This window comes from Monopterus albus, unplaced genomic scaffold, assembly GCF_001952655.1.
Source record: "Monopterus albus unplaced genomic scaffold, M_albus_1.0 scaffold58.1, whole genome shotgun sequence".
Classification (NCBI taxonomy): Eukaryota; Metazoa; Chordata; class Actinopteri; order Synbranchiformes; family Synbranchidae; genus Monopterus; species Monopterus albus.
Genome location: NW_018127938.1, coordinates 2,556,325 through 2,568,658, shown reverse-complemented (window position 1 = coordinate 2,568,658; position 12,334 = coordinate 2,556,325). Strand labels below are relative to the sequence as shown.

Below are 12,334 nucleotides of genomic sequence, written 5' to 3'. Positions count from 1 at the left end.
GAGTAAAGTTCCAGAGCCCAAGCTGTGCGTGGAGGTGAGCCCGACTATATCTAGCCGGTACCTCTCAACCTCCTGCACAAGCTCTGGCTTTTCCCCCGCCAGTGAGGTGACATTCCATGTCCCCAGGGCTAGTCTCCGTGTCCAGAGATTGGGTCGTCGGGGCCCGTGCCTTCGACTGCTGCCCAATCCACTGTGCACCGGCCCCTTACGGATCCTCCTGCAGGTGGTGGGCCCACGGGAAGATGTCCCCACATCGCTCGTTTGGGCTAAGCCCGGCCAGGCCCTGTGAGGGGAGGCCCGGCCACCAGGCGCTCGCATTTGAGCCCCAACCTCGGGCCTGGCTCCAGGGTGGGGCCCCGGCTGCGCCATGCCGGGCGACATCACGGTCCTTGATTTTAATCTATTCATAAAGGGCTTTTGACCCGCTCTTAGTCTGACCCGTCACCCAGGACCTGTTTGACTTGGGAGACCCTACCAGGGACATATAGCCCCCGACAACATAGCTCCTAGGATCACTCGGGTACTCAAACCCCTCCACCACAATAAGGTGGCGGTTTAAGGAGGGGCAGTCGAAGACATGTGGTGATATTTCAGTTTAATTATGTTTTGCTTAAGAAAACATTGGAAAAATGGAAAAGATTATTGTATCGTATATTTGTAGTACTGTATTTTATACTTGTATAAAACAAAACAAATTTACCTTACAAAAGCTCCTGTAAATGGTCGGCTTTATGTCATAGTCTAAGACACAGACGTCTGTAACGTTAAATGTGATGGAGTCAGCAGTACATGCACAAGGATTTTTCCTGCTGTGACTAAGGCAGGAAGATGCATCCGAGTGGAGTTTGAAGGCAGGAAAAGAGAAGTCAGGTTTGTTCTGCCAAGAGTTCACTGACTTTCCTGCTTCCTCAGGAAGAACGTCCAGAGATAAGACACATTCACTGATGCTGACGCCAGAGACTAGATACAACAGAGTGATTGGACCGTCTCATTTTGTCTCTATACCGTTTATCAGACTTCACCCTCACAAATATTAGTCTTAAGGGAAGGATGAAGAGAATGTAAACACACTGAACCTGGTGGCTTTTCTTCAGCCTTTACCTGTTGGTGTGTTTGAGGTCGGTTCAGCTGACTCCTCTGTAGCCTTGGTGGTGCTAGTGACTTCCTTATGGGCCCCGGTCTCCTCTTCCCTTTCCCCTGTAGACTCTTCCTCTGAAGACTCACTACGGAAAAGGAAAGGAAAACATGTCACTTAACACAGGTGGCAGTTTCCAAAGTGATGGTTCACTGCCACGTCCTCAGGGATAGCCTGAGGCAGAAACCTGACCCTGCACTGAGTTACAAGGGGAAAACCATGGCTCCCAGGACACTGTTAAGGTTCATCATCTGCATCCTGTAATCTGTACACATATTCAGAGCTTAAAAGATAATTATGCTATGGTGTTTTCATCCGGAAAGTACGATAAACTAGGTATCAAGCTAGTAACATTGTGATTCCAGCACTCTAGACCAGTGTTTCTCTGCCTTTTTTGCCTTGTGCAAAAACTGTACAAAACCAACTCGGCGTAAAAATTACCTTTTGCCTGAAATGCCTGCAGCTCTCAGAAAACGGTAACCTTGCTTGAGATTATTTCATTTGAATCATTTTTAGAGGCAAGAAGAGGGAAAAACGTCCACAGTAACATTTTGAAGCAGTAAAATGTGTTTGTTCTTTTTGTCTAACTTATCGTCATCTTTATCCTCAGATTCAGCTTCTACCACCCAGGGTCGGGACTAAAGCTCTGGAGATGGTCGTATCAAGGCGATGCGGTGTGTTTGTGTGCACGTACTTTGCTGTATCCACAATGCCGTCATCCAGGGAGGCTGGGCTGTCCCCTGCGCGACAGGATGACTCCAGGATGCCGCTTGCTTTGGGAGGCTCCATCATCTCTGCTTCAGACATGGCGGTGGGTTCGCACACAGTCACTGAATGAGACAAGTGACAGGACTTGTTAGCTATATTTGACCACAACATCCACAACAAGGAAAATATTATGGAGGCTGATATCTGCTGCATTGGCACAAGGGTAAAACGGCATCAAGGAGAATCTCCTCAGGGACTGAACAAGGGTTTTGGCACTTTTGTTTTGAAAATATATGATGCCAGACACTCAACAGCAGTACCCAACAAATATTTCCTGATAAACAAAACTAAACACACACTTTACTGGAGTAAGATTCAAGCTTGAACTGAGAAAATATGTCATGACTGAAAGAAGATAAAGATGAAGATTGCTCCTGTAAGCCAACTGCAAGAGTGTAACACCAGCATGTTGCAGTCAGCAGCATGTAGCACTCATAAGATTGTACCTGAGTGTTGTTGGCATCAGGTCAGAGTACTTTTTTCATCCCTGTATCTGGCTCTTGTGCAGGTTTCAGTGTAAAATTTGCTTTTTAGGTATTTCATTAAGACTTGAACTACCGGTCCAAAAATGTGAGATCACCTCCATATTTTCTGTTTTTATTTAGACATTTTAGCAGTTCAGGTTCAGTGAATATCCTGATGGTATAAAGCTACAAAGTAAACTGCAAGAGGTACAAAAAAAAAAAATCTAAAAATATGTGTAAATTTCATATAAAACAGACCTTTCTCAGGGGTCAAGCAATAGGTTAAACTCTCTTTTCTGCAGTAATGAAAACTGTGGCAAACACTTCCTTAAGGTGTCCCAGCATTTGTTGGCAAAAAATTTGCATAAAGACAGTGTTGCAGAAGAAGGTGTTACTACATTCTCTGAACATTTTGATTGGGCCATTAACAAGGAAGTCAGAGCTCTTCTGGGTTTTTATCTATAGCAGGATAGTGAGCCGAAAAAAATGGAACAAGACAGTAGGTCTAAAATGATGGAATGGAAGCATAGTGTCCAGACTTTCTAGATGAAAAGCAACACATTTGTGCTATCTGTCCAAACTATTTGATTATAGTTGTAGAAAAAAAATGCCACAAGTGTGTTCAGCTGTTGAATAGTAACAACTGGAAAATGGAAGGGTTCTAAAACCTTTGAGTAGTAACATAATGCTGTGTTTCCACTACCAGAACCTAACGAGCAGTATACCCCATACTTCCCTTAGCCATCATCAGGCAACCCCCAGGCCTCTGGGGTTGACACAGACCTGTCCTGCTTTGATTTTCCACTGCATTTTCTCTGTCGGGCTCTCTGAAGAGGAGGGAGGGGCTGCTCAGTCAGCTATGTGTTTACACACTGTGCTTGTAACGTTAATGCTTGAGGTGAACATGCGGACATTGAACCAGTCACTGGTGACTGCTCTGTGCGCATGCACCCCCTCCCCCCTTGCGTTCCTGGTACTTGGTTTTAGTACTACCTCCTGAGGAGTGCTGAAATTTAGCTCATAGAACACACATCCAAAGTGGACGCACCATAGTGGAAACAAACCCGTGATGAGTGTTACATGGTGCATGTTTTGGTAGGTTCCTATAATTGAAAACCCCCTTCAGTGACTCTAAATGATGCCTGACCTCTGCTGAATGAATACAACCATAATGTACACAAAGACAGGAGATCTCTTGAAAGGACCAGTATGCTATTATCAACTTATCATCCTTGTTTACAAGCTCATAAATTCAGCTTTAAACAAATATTGTCTTTGCCTATAATATGACTGCTCTTTTTAACAAACTTTGGATGTATAACAACAATGTGTGGAACATACAGTATGGTGCCTAGCTGGAAATGAGGAGTCTTACAACAGAAAACATCTTTCTATGAATAATTTACTGCCTTTCATATCAGTGTTTGGTTAACAAAACACTTTAAAAATGTTTCAATAGCTCTCAAGATCTAAAGGATGGATGGATAGATAGATAAATGTATATAAAGCAAAATCTGATTATTATAAAGCCACATTTTGAGGTGAGAGTGTAAAAGACAAAGCCAAGTGTGACAATAGAGGACAGAAAAATTTTATTCTCATCTCTCAATCATATAGCATCATTTTCACGTTAGCCAGTTTGTAAAGGTTAACCAGTACAGAAGGAGAATCTATTACCTCACCACAGAAACCACGTCAGAGCTCCCCAAACAATAGACCATTTCCACTTGACCACCGTCAAACCTACGCCTCCACAATGCTCAAGTCACATGTCTAAACTGTTTAAGGTCAATGAAAACATATACCAGTGGATTCGCCTGCCTGAACAAAACTGCCAGCCTGAAATTAGGGACTCTTAGGAATAAACATCCATCACTTCAAAAGGGCCATAGGCCATCATCATCGTTTTAAGTGAAAATCAATTGTAGCTTGTTACTGACTCCTATGAGGGCTTCAAAGTCTGTCAGCTGAGGAGACAGATGTGTGACAGGAGGGTGACATCACCCTTGCTCACATGGACACCATCAAAGTTTCCATTTTATTTTGCCTCTTCCTTTCAGTTCGGTTCCTCAAGGACACAGCTGTGTCACTGTTTCCACCTGGGTTTGGTCACTTGTACCCTCCAAATCTGGATGAATATACAATAGAAATCAGACTTGAAAAAAATCCTAAGGCTATTTCCTGCTGTCCCATTTTTCCATTCTTCCCGTCATACACTGGATCCATATTGGTCCGAGCAATTTCAACATCACGTTTAGATTAAGGTGCATGGAGCTGACTTGGCTCTGGTGTGACAAATGCCCTGCAACCGCAAGTATTACTGCATTCTTTCCTCCAGTCTGCCTAAAATATCACAATTTGTTTGTTGTGGTGTAGTATCACTTTCAGATTTGACAAAATTCAGTTGCCCAATGTTGTGGTTTACCAATACAGGGTGCATTTGTGGGGTTGCTCTTCACTTGTCTGTTGGAAGCAGGGCTACAAATAACAATTATTTTCATTATCGATTAACCTGATTATTATGTTTCTCAGATAACTGACTTGTTTTGTCTATAAAATGTCACAGAATATTGGAAGATGCAGATTAGTTTCACAGATGGCACGATGACATGTCTCCTTTTGTTTGATCCATTCCTCTGAACAAAAATATTAAATTTACAATAATATAAAACAGAAAAAAGGGAACTGCTCTGGGGCTGAAAAGAAATGTTTTCATTACTGATTAATCACACCATTATTTTCTCAATTGTTTATGAAATGCCAAATAATTGTGAAATGAACTTCCCAGAGCCCAAGGTGGTGTCTTCAAATGTATTGTTTTGTTCAGTCAAATGTTCAGAGCCCAAACATATTTACTATGATATATGACAAAGAAAAGCAGCAAACTATCAGATTTGAGAATCTTCTTGAAAAAAGAAACGGTTACAAAACATTTGCAGATTATTTTTGTCTTTAATTAACTAATCATTGCAACTCTACTTCAGAGAATCCTTTTAGCCTATGGGAAGAATTTCTGTAACCTTTTGTCATTTTGTAAAGTTTCCTTGTCGTGGGTCAACACAACTAATGCCTGTGATATAGCTGGTGGATTTAGCGCTGCACAAGCTGAATGGCATTCACCAGAGGTTTATTAATGTAGAGCACGGATGTGCATAGCAACATCTGAGGCATTCAGGAAAGGAAATGCAACACTTTTGTTTGATTAATACAGAAGGAGCCAAATGCGTCTTCTCTGTAAATAAATCTGAAAGCTATCATAAACCCATCCTCAGCCAAAAACATGGCCCACAAAAAAGGAGGGGCTCTTCTCAACACAATACATGCACACTTCATTGAGGTTAATCCTCTGTCAAACAAAACCTCTCCTGCCACTTTTGTCTCACTGTTGTTCAAACACCTACACTGTATTTTTATTAATCAGTCCTCTGAATATATTGTAGCCTCGGCTGGTGGCTGCTGCGTCTGCACAGCACCCAGCAGGGCAGTTTACAACTGGGCGTAATTCTTAGCATCCTCACTGTGCAGTTACCCTGCCAGATTTCACATTTGTGTTCCAACTACAAAGATTTGAGAGCCAATGCAGACATTTTGATCATAGACAAGGCTTTAAATACATCCTATTAAGGCATATTCACATGGATCTGTCAGCTGGGTTACACCCTTTTGCCTGAAATTTGCTTCTCCACGTTATCAAGACGTGACTGCACTATTCATTGTATCGCCTTTGAAATAAACAAATATATCACAGCTGTACCAATGATCAGTCTGAAAATGAGCTCAGCTCAATTTTATAGCTGTAAATTAATGTAAGGAAATGGTTAAACCAAATAACCTGGAAAATAGCATTGCGACATAAAACCTGAGGAAATAAAGCAACTTAATTTATGTAAAACCATAACATCATACATCAGCCATGCAGAGAATCAAGATGTTTTCTCGAGGGTCATTATCAACTGGTTTTTTGTCAAACCTGATCTGTCAAAGTGAAAGCTGCAGTTCAAGGTAATAGGACTACATCGCAGCCACATGAATAAAATTGTAAATTGAGTGAAAATACTCACATCGCATTGCTGGAAACTAGTTATTTTCCCAGGTTCGTCACACCTTCCCTCAAACACACCGGTATACCAAAAACCTACTGTGGCTAGAACTTGGTCAGCATTTCTTTCATTGAAAGAGAACATTCATTGTCACAAACTAGCCTGCTGGGCTGTTGGTCCCTCCCCCTGAAACCCCACCCTGGCTTCCTCCAGACACCCTCCCCCAGAGCAAGGTTATTGGCTCAATCTGCTCACACCACACAAGCCATACTCCCCTTTTTTCCTCCCCAATAAGACTGCACAAACCAAATGAAAGAGGAGGGGGAAGTGGCTCAGATGACACACACATTCCCTCTTTGCAGATAATGCTATGAAACTCAAACCCATCCTCCTTCATTGAGTTATTCGTGCAGAACTGTATGCCGGCTGGGGTTACTTTCAGACGAGGTCTATGGAAATGTTTCTGAGGACAGATTATAAGTGTATGACTGAAATCATTCTTATGCATTTTGCAAAGACACCTACGTCCTGTGACCTACATTTTTAAAAATGTTACACATTTAATTTAATCCCTTTGTTTTAGATTTAAGTCACTTGAAGCTGCATATAATCATAATTTTCATTATTGGATCATCTGCAGATTATTTTGTCAATTGCCTGACAGAATATCAGAAAATTGTGAAAAATCTCCATCTTGGTTTCCCACAGTCCAAGGTGACATCTCTAAATGTCTTGTTTGACCAACAGTCCAAAACTCAATGTTTACAAAATTATAAATCAGACAAGCAGCAACTCCTCACAAATATTTAATATTTTTTGCTTGAAAAATTGCTGAAATTATTAATCGAATATCAAAATAGTTGCAGTAAGGACTTCTAATGTTTTTAGAATGTTTTCTTGACAATATGTACTTAACATCTAGTGACGGTTGTCTTTACTTTGGTAAAGGATCTGAATACTTCCTCCACTGTGTCATAAAATAGATACTAGAGTTGCTAGTCAGGATAAACATTGCTGACTGCATCACAGAAGTACTAAAAATATGAGCAACCAGGAAGCTACTGCTGATAGACTGAATTTCTTCAAAGCTAATACTGTGGCATAACACTGTTAGCAACCCTAATTTCAGTCCTCTTTCACACATTTTAACAATCCTGTACTTCTAGTTCTTGGTAATGAGCTGACATACAAGGTACTGAAACAAAGGCAAGGGGCTCAATAGAGGAAACAAGGAACTTCTAGCTATAAAACTAAAGCAGTAAAAACTGACAAGAAAATCAGGTCATGCAAATATCTGTGAGGAAAGTGAGAGTGGGGATTCACAGTTATAAAGATATTTTATTTTTAGCATGCAGGTTATTCCAAATGAGAGTAATTTGCCACACACTCACTAAAATTCATCTAACTAATTCACTAATAACTTATCAATAAAGGACTTTCTAAAAAGTCTGGTTTAGACCAAGGGAATTTCCTGTACAGTTTCCCCTAAACTTCTGCCTCCATCATTCAAGAGGTCAAGTAGTTCAAGTAGAGAATTTAGAGAACACACAAATCTCCTACAAACTCTTTGCTAACTCACAACATAAAAGCTGATTTTATACATTTAATCCCAGAAAACACTAAACAGGAATGTTTTGCTATCTTATTATCGCTATATAAAAATACACTTCCATCAGCTGAAAAACATTCACATACAATTCATAATGGTAAAAAATGGTAAAGGTCTCTGTATAAGTTATTTTCATATGGTTTACATCACATTTTAAGATCAGTCTTTAAATGGCTCGTGTGTACACTCACTTGACTTAACAGAATGTGACTGTAGAAAGATCAGTCTCAGCCAATTGTCAAGTGAGAGGAACTCACCCAGCTACCACACCATAGCATCACATGACAGCCAGAGGCCGTGTGCACACACTGAAGTGCTGCAGGATGTGTTTAGTGCTGATGCAGCCTGCGCTGAGGTTACTGCCGGTCAGTGACATCCTCTCTCAACCCAGGCTCTGCTGAGGTGGCGCTGTAGTGCAGTGATGCAAACATTGAGCTTCAGTGATAAAGTATTTAACATTTATACATGGGATATCACTAATCAGAAATTTCACAGAAAAATAAAGTATATATTATAGTATAGTTTTAGTGGACTGTTATTAATGTTATATTGTCATAATGAGCATGTTGTAATATGTTTTATTTGAAGTGTCAAATAGAAACAATATAGTTCATATTAACAAGTTTACTCCTGGTTTGCCTTGTAGGCAGGACAATTTGTCTTTATTTATCAAACATATGTCTTCATTTATCAACAAGACCTGATAAAGTAATCATCTAACACAGTAACTGCAGGTTTTGCCACAACATAGACATATGCTGCCACCATGTGCTGAAAAAGGTAAATGCAGACAAACTCTCAAATGGAACACACTCATGAACATAAACACAGTAACTTTATTTGTAGGGACAATTAAGACTTTATAGCCCACACTAGTTTGCCCAAAACAGGCTTTTAAAATAAACAAATCTTGAAAAGAAAAAACTTTAGTTGGACTTAACCGTCTTGCATGTTAGTTTCTGAGAAGACACAAACAATGTACAAAATCACATTATTCATGACTAAACAGCTGATCCCTCTTTAACAGCCGTTACAGTATGAGTTCCCAGTGGACAATTGGGTTTCTGAGCCAGAAACCTTGAGAGAATCTATCACCCAAGAAGTTAATGCAATAACTTAAATGGAAAAGGTCATAAAATGCATAAATAAACAGTGGTTCAAAAGTTTTAGAACACTTCCATTTTCCGGTTGTTATTAGTGTAATTCAGCTGCTAAACACACTTGTGGTATTCTTTTTATAACTGAAATCAAATATTGTTTGGATAGATAGCACTGTTGCAGAGGTTCCCACATGTGTTGCACTTGTACGTTGCTTTGCTTTCACTCTGGGCCCTGTGCTGCCGTTCCATCAGTTGAAGCTTCCTGTCTTGTTTTTTTGGTTGTTTGCTTCAACACAGCCTGAAGATGTTCTTTTATTATTTGCTATCCTACAGCAGGATGAAACCCTGAAAAGGTCTAACTGACTTAGTTATTCTTTCTTTTCCATAAAATACTTCAGAGTAGTAATGCAGTCTTTTCCAACACTGCCTTTGATTATATACTTTCGTTGACTTACAACAAAGAAAGTTGGGACACCTGTAGGAATTGTTTGCATCAGTTTTCAAGGCGTCATTTCTGCTGCTGCAAAAAATGTGTGTTATTGGGCCTGTTTATTATGAAATTTACATACATTTTTAGTTTTTGGACTTTATTTTTTTACAATTTACTTTTAGCTTTGTAGCATTTTAGGTTATTCACTGGATTTGAACTGCTGCGCTGTAAAACAAAAAAACAAAAAAAAAAAAAGGAAAAATGGGGGTGTTGTAAAACTTTTGACAGTGTACAAAAATAATGTTAAATACACAAACAACTTGTGCCAGTCCGAAAAGAGAGAAGCATCATCCGGATAAACTGTACGGAGCTTACCTAGCTAAGACGACCTCCTAGTGGTTTAGTTTAAATGTACAGTTTACTTTCACTGGGCGGAACTCTTGTGAATTTGGCCCCTCCTCTGCATAGTGAAGACCCTGACGTAGTCGTTCGAGGGTAGCAACAGTTGCCTCGAGACCCCGTCGCGCCATAGTGACTGTAGCCGTGGAGACAGTTACTTACCAACGGGCGCAACACTCAGCAACAGCAGCAGGAGCATCTGGAAGTCAGCGAACGAGTGGTAAAAAGAGGAAAGAGAGCAAAGCCAGGGCAGAACTTTTCTCAAGGCAAAGGTGACTATATCCTTATAGCGTTTAGGAACGGAATTGATGTTAATCTGGTGAAAAATGCTCTGGGATCGAGTGCGTCGTTAGCAGTATTTATTTTCCACAACATAACTTTCCCTTCCTTGTGGCATCCGCCCCGAGTTGAGAACGGCTTTCCACTGTTAATAGCTTGTTGCACCCAAAGTCAGCTTGGGAAAAACATCTACTTCACGTCTGCTAGTTATTTTGCTACACTTTGGTTAAACGTTACACACGGCGTCAGTGTCACTCCAACATCACTTTACACTTGTTGCTACATTGTGTAGTGTGTGTCGAGATGTGAACGCACTTCCAGCTCAATCCTAGCAGGATGGATGTTAGGCTACCAGTCAAGCTACAGCTAATGCTAGCTTAGGCAACCAGTAGCGTCTGAGTGCAAGTTCATTTGTGAGTTTAGGCGTTAATTTCTTTGCTAACGGGGGCTCTGTCTTGTTCGTCACAACTCTTCTTCATTGGATGGTCTTTCTCAGAGCCGTAGCTATTCAAGCAGACGCAAATGTGGCTAACTAGCTTCGGCAACGTTAGCCTTGGGGCGCAAACAGTAAGTCCGCTCCAAGCAAGCGTGTACTCATAAAGAGGACAACTTTCAGTTTAGCAGGCGGGGTTTTTCATTAATATGTCTGACTTAAACTGAACGGAATGATTTCATTCAGTTGAGCATGGATATATGAAGTTCTACCCGGTTCCGTTACGACTCTAACCGTTAGAACGTTACCAAACATGATGCTTCCAGTCGTCCTCATCTCAGGAGCGCAAGTTAGTAAACTGTCAAGATTAAATCATGTTAAGTCTATTATGTAATATGAGCAACCTGAATATAATAAAATTGGCATTTTGAAAAGTTGAAGTTTTTAAATATTTCATAAATGGCTTGAATAGCTGGATATGTTACAGCTAGGTGGTGCTATGATGGCTCTTTTATACGGCTTTGTCTTGTTTTTTCAATCTTGGATGGACTGTTAAAGTGCTATTTTCTGTGTTTTACTAAAGCTTATCATTCAATACAATATGTTGTGCACTTAACAGTAAGCAGAACAAATCACTGGACCTGACTTTTATCCTCTTATTTCAACATGCATAACTGTACTTCATCTAGTAGTCTTTCCAGTTTTACTGATGTACCTGATGTATAGACCCAAAGCAAATGGCCAAGTTGTTTTCAATGGCACTGCTTCGTTTTTCAAGTGGCAGGTCTTATATTTGACCTGTCTGAGGAGTTAAAGGCTCATAAAAATCATTGCTATAGAAATAACGAGATACCAAGGAAAGTAGAGCCCATCATTTTAAATTCCTCCTTTCATTAGTTTTGCAGTGTGGCTGTGGCTGGCTTTCTTTTTGCATACCTTTTTGCTCCTTTTGGGATCCTCTCTCTTTTCTCTCCTGAGATACTTAATTCTAACTATCTTTTCAGGGAGCTGTCAAGTGTTCAATCATTTGTAATGATGCTTGCTATTGAAGCATTAGGAAGAATCGTTACAGCGTGAAAATGTCTCAAATTAATACCCTTTCTGCTTGCTACTAAGGAGCTAAATTAAACTTTCAACTGTGTATTTAAAGAGAGATGAAAATTTCATTTAATGAGATATGAATGCAGCCTAATATCTGTTCTCTTAAGTGAAAAGCAGTAAAAGTATGGTTATATTAATCATAATTATTATATTAATCATAATGTTAAAATGTAATGTTTGTGAAGATATCCACTCTCCATGATTTTACTCTTTATTGGCTAAAATATTTGAGGCATGTGCAGTATTCAAAGACTCCAGTTGTTTTGAAGTGTCTCAGAAAGAAACCTGACTTTGACTGGACAGACTATTCTCTGCAACTACAAAGAAAATAAATAGACGACTGCGTTGAAACTCTTTGTGTAACCCCCACCATCCTCACCCCCCAATTTGAGCATGGCTTTGTTATGTTTACATGGCAACTTGATATACAAATACACCCAACTCATGGAAAGAAAGGGGATGGAGTGGCCCAGGCCCCAGGAGACAAAATGTTATTCTTTTAAAAGTTAGTGTTTTTAGTCAGGTCATTTGCATCTCCCTTTTTGTGGTAAGAGTGCATTGCTTTGGCTTGCAGAG

General features: G+C 40.1%; 2 protein-coding genes across 8 annotated transcripts in view; one reads left to right on the top strand and one right to left on the bottom strand.

The window, feature by feature from the left end:
* acsbg2 (acyl-CoA synthetase bubblegum family member 2) overlaps window positions 1-6,593 on the bottom strand; it is an 18,434-nt gene extending 11,841 nt beyond the window's left edge. Inside the window, exons 1-3 of the mRNA XM_020602768.1 lie at window positions 6,429-6,593; window positions 1,830-1,965; window positions 1,102-1,223 (exon numbers count right to left, since the gene is read on the bottom strand). Coding sequence (XP_020458424.1) covers window positions 1,102-1,223; window positions 1,830-1,965; window positions 6,429-6,435 — 265 coding nt within the window. The 5' untranslated portion in view covers window positions 6,436-6,593. The remainder of the gene's footprint in view (window positions 1-1,101; window positions 1,224-1,829; window positions 1,966-6,428) is intronic.
* Window positions 6,594-9,663: 3,070 nt separating this feature from the next.
* rfx2 (regulatory factor X, 2 (influences HLA class II expression)) overlaps window positions 9,664-12,334 on the top strand; it is a 30,447-nt gene continuing 27,776 nt past the window's right edge. Inside the window, exon 1 of one of the 7 annotated variants that reach the window (XM_020602779.1) lies at window positions 9,664-10,217. The gene's annotated coding sequence lies outside the window, so the exon portion shown is untranslated. Of the gene's footprint in view, window positions 10,218-10,257; window positions 10,638-10,660; window positions 11,007-12,334 lie in introns of those variants that run through there. The other 6 variants (XM_020602774.1, XM_020602778.1, XM_020602777.1 and 3 more) reach the window with 6 other exon arrangements.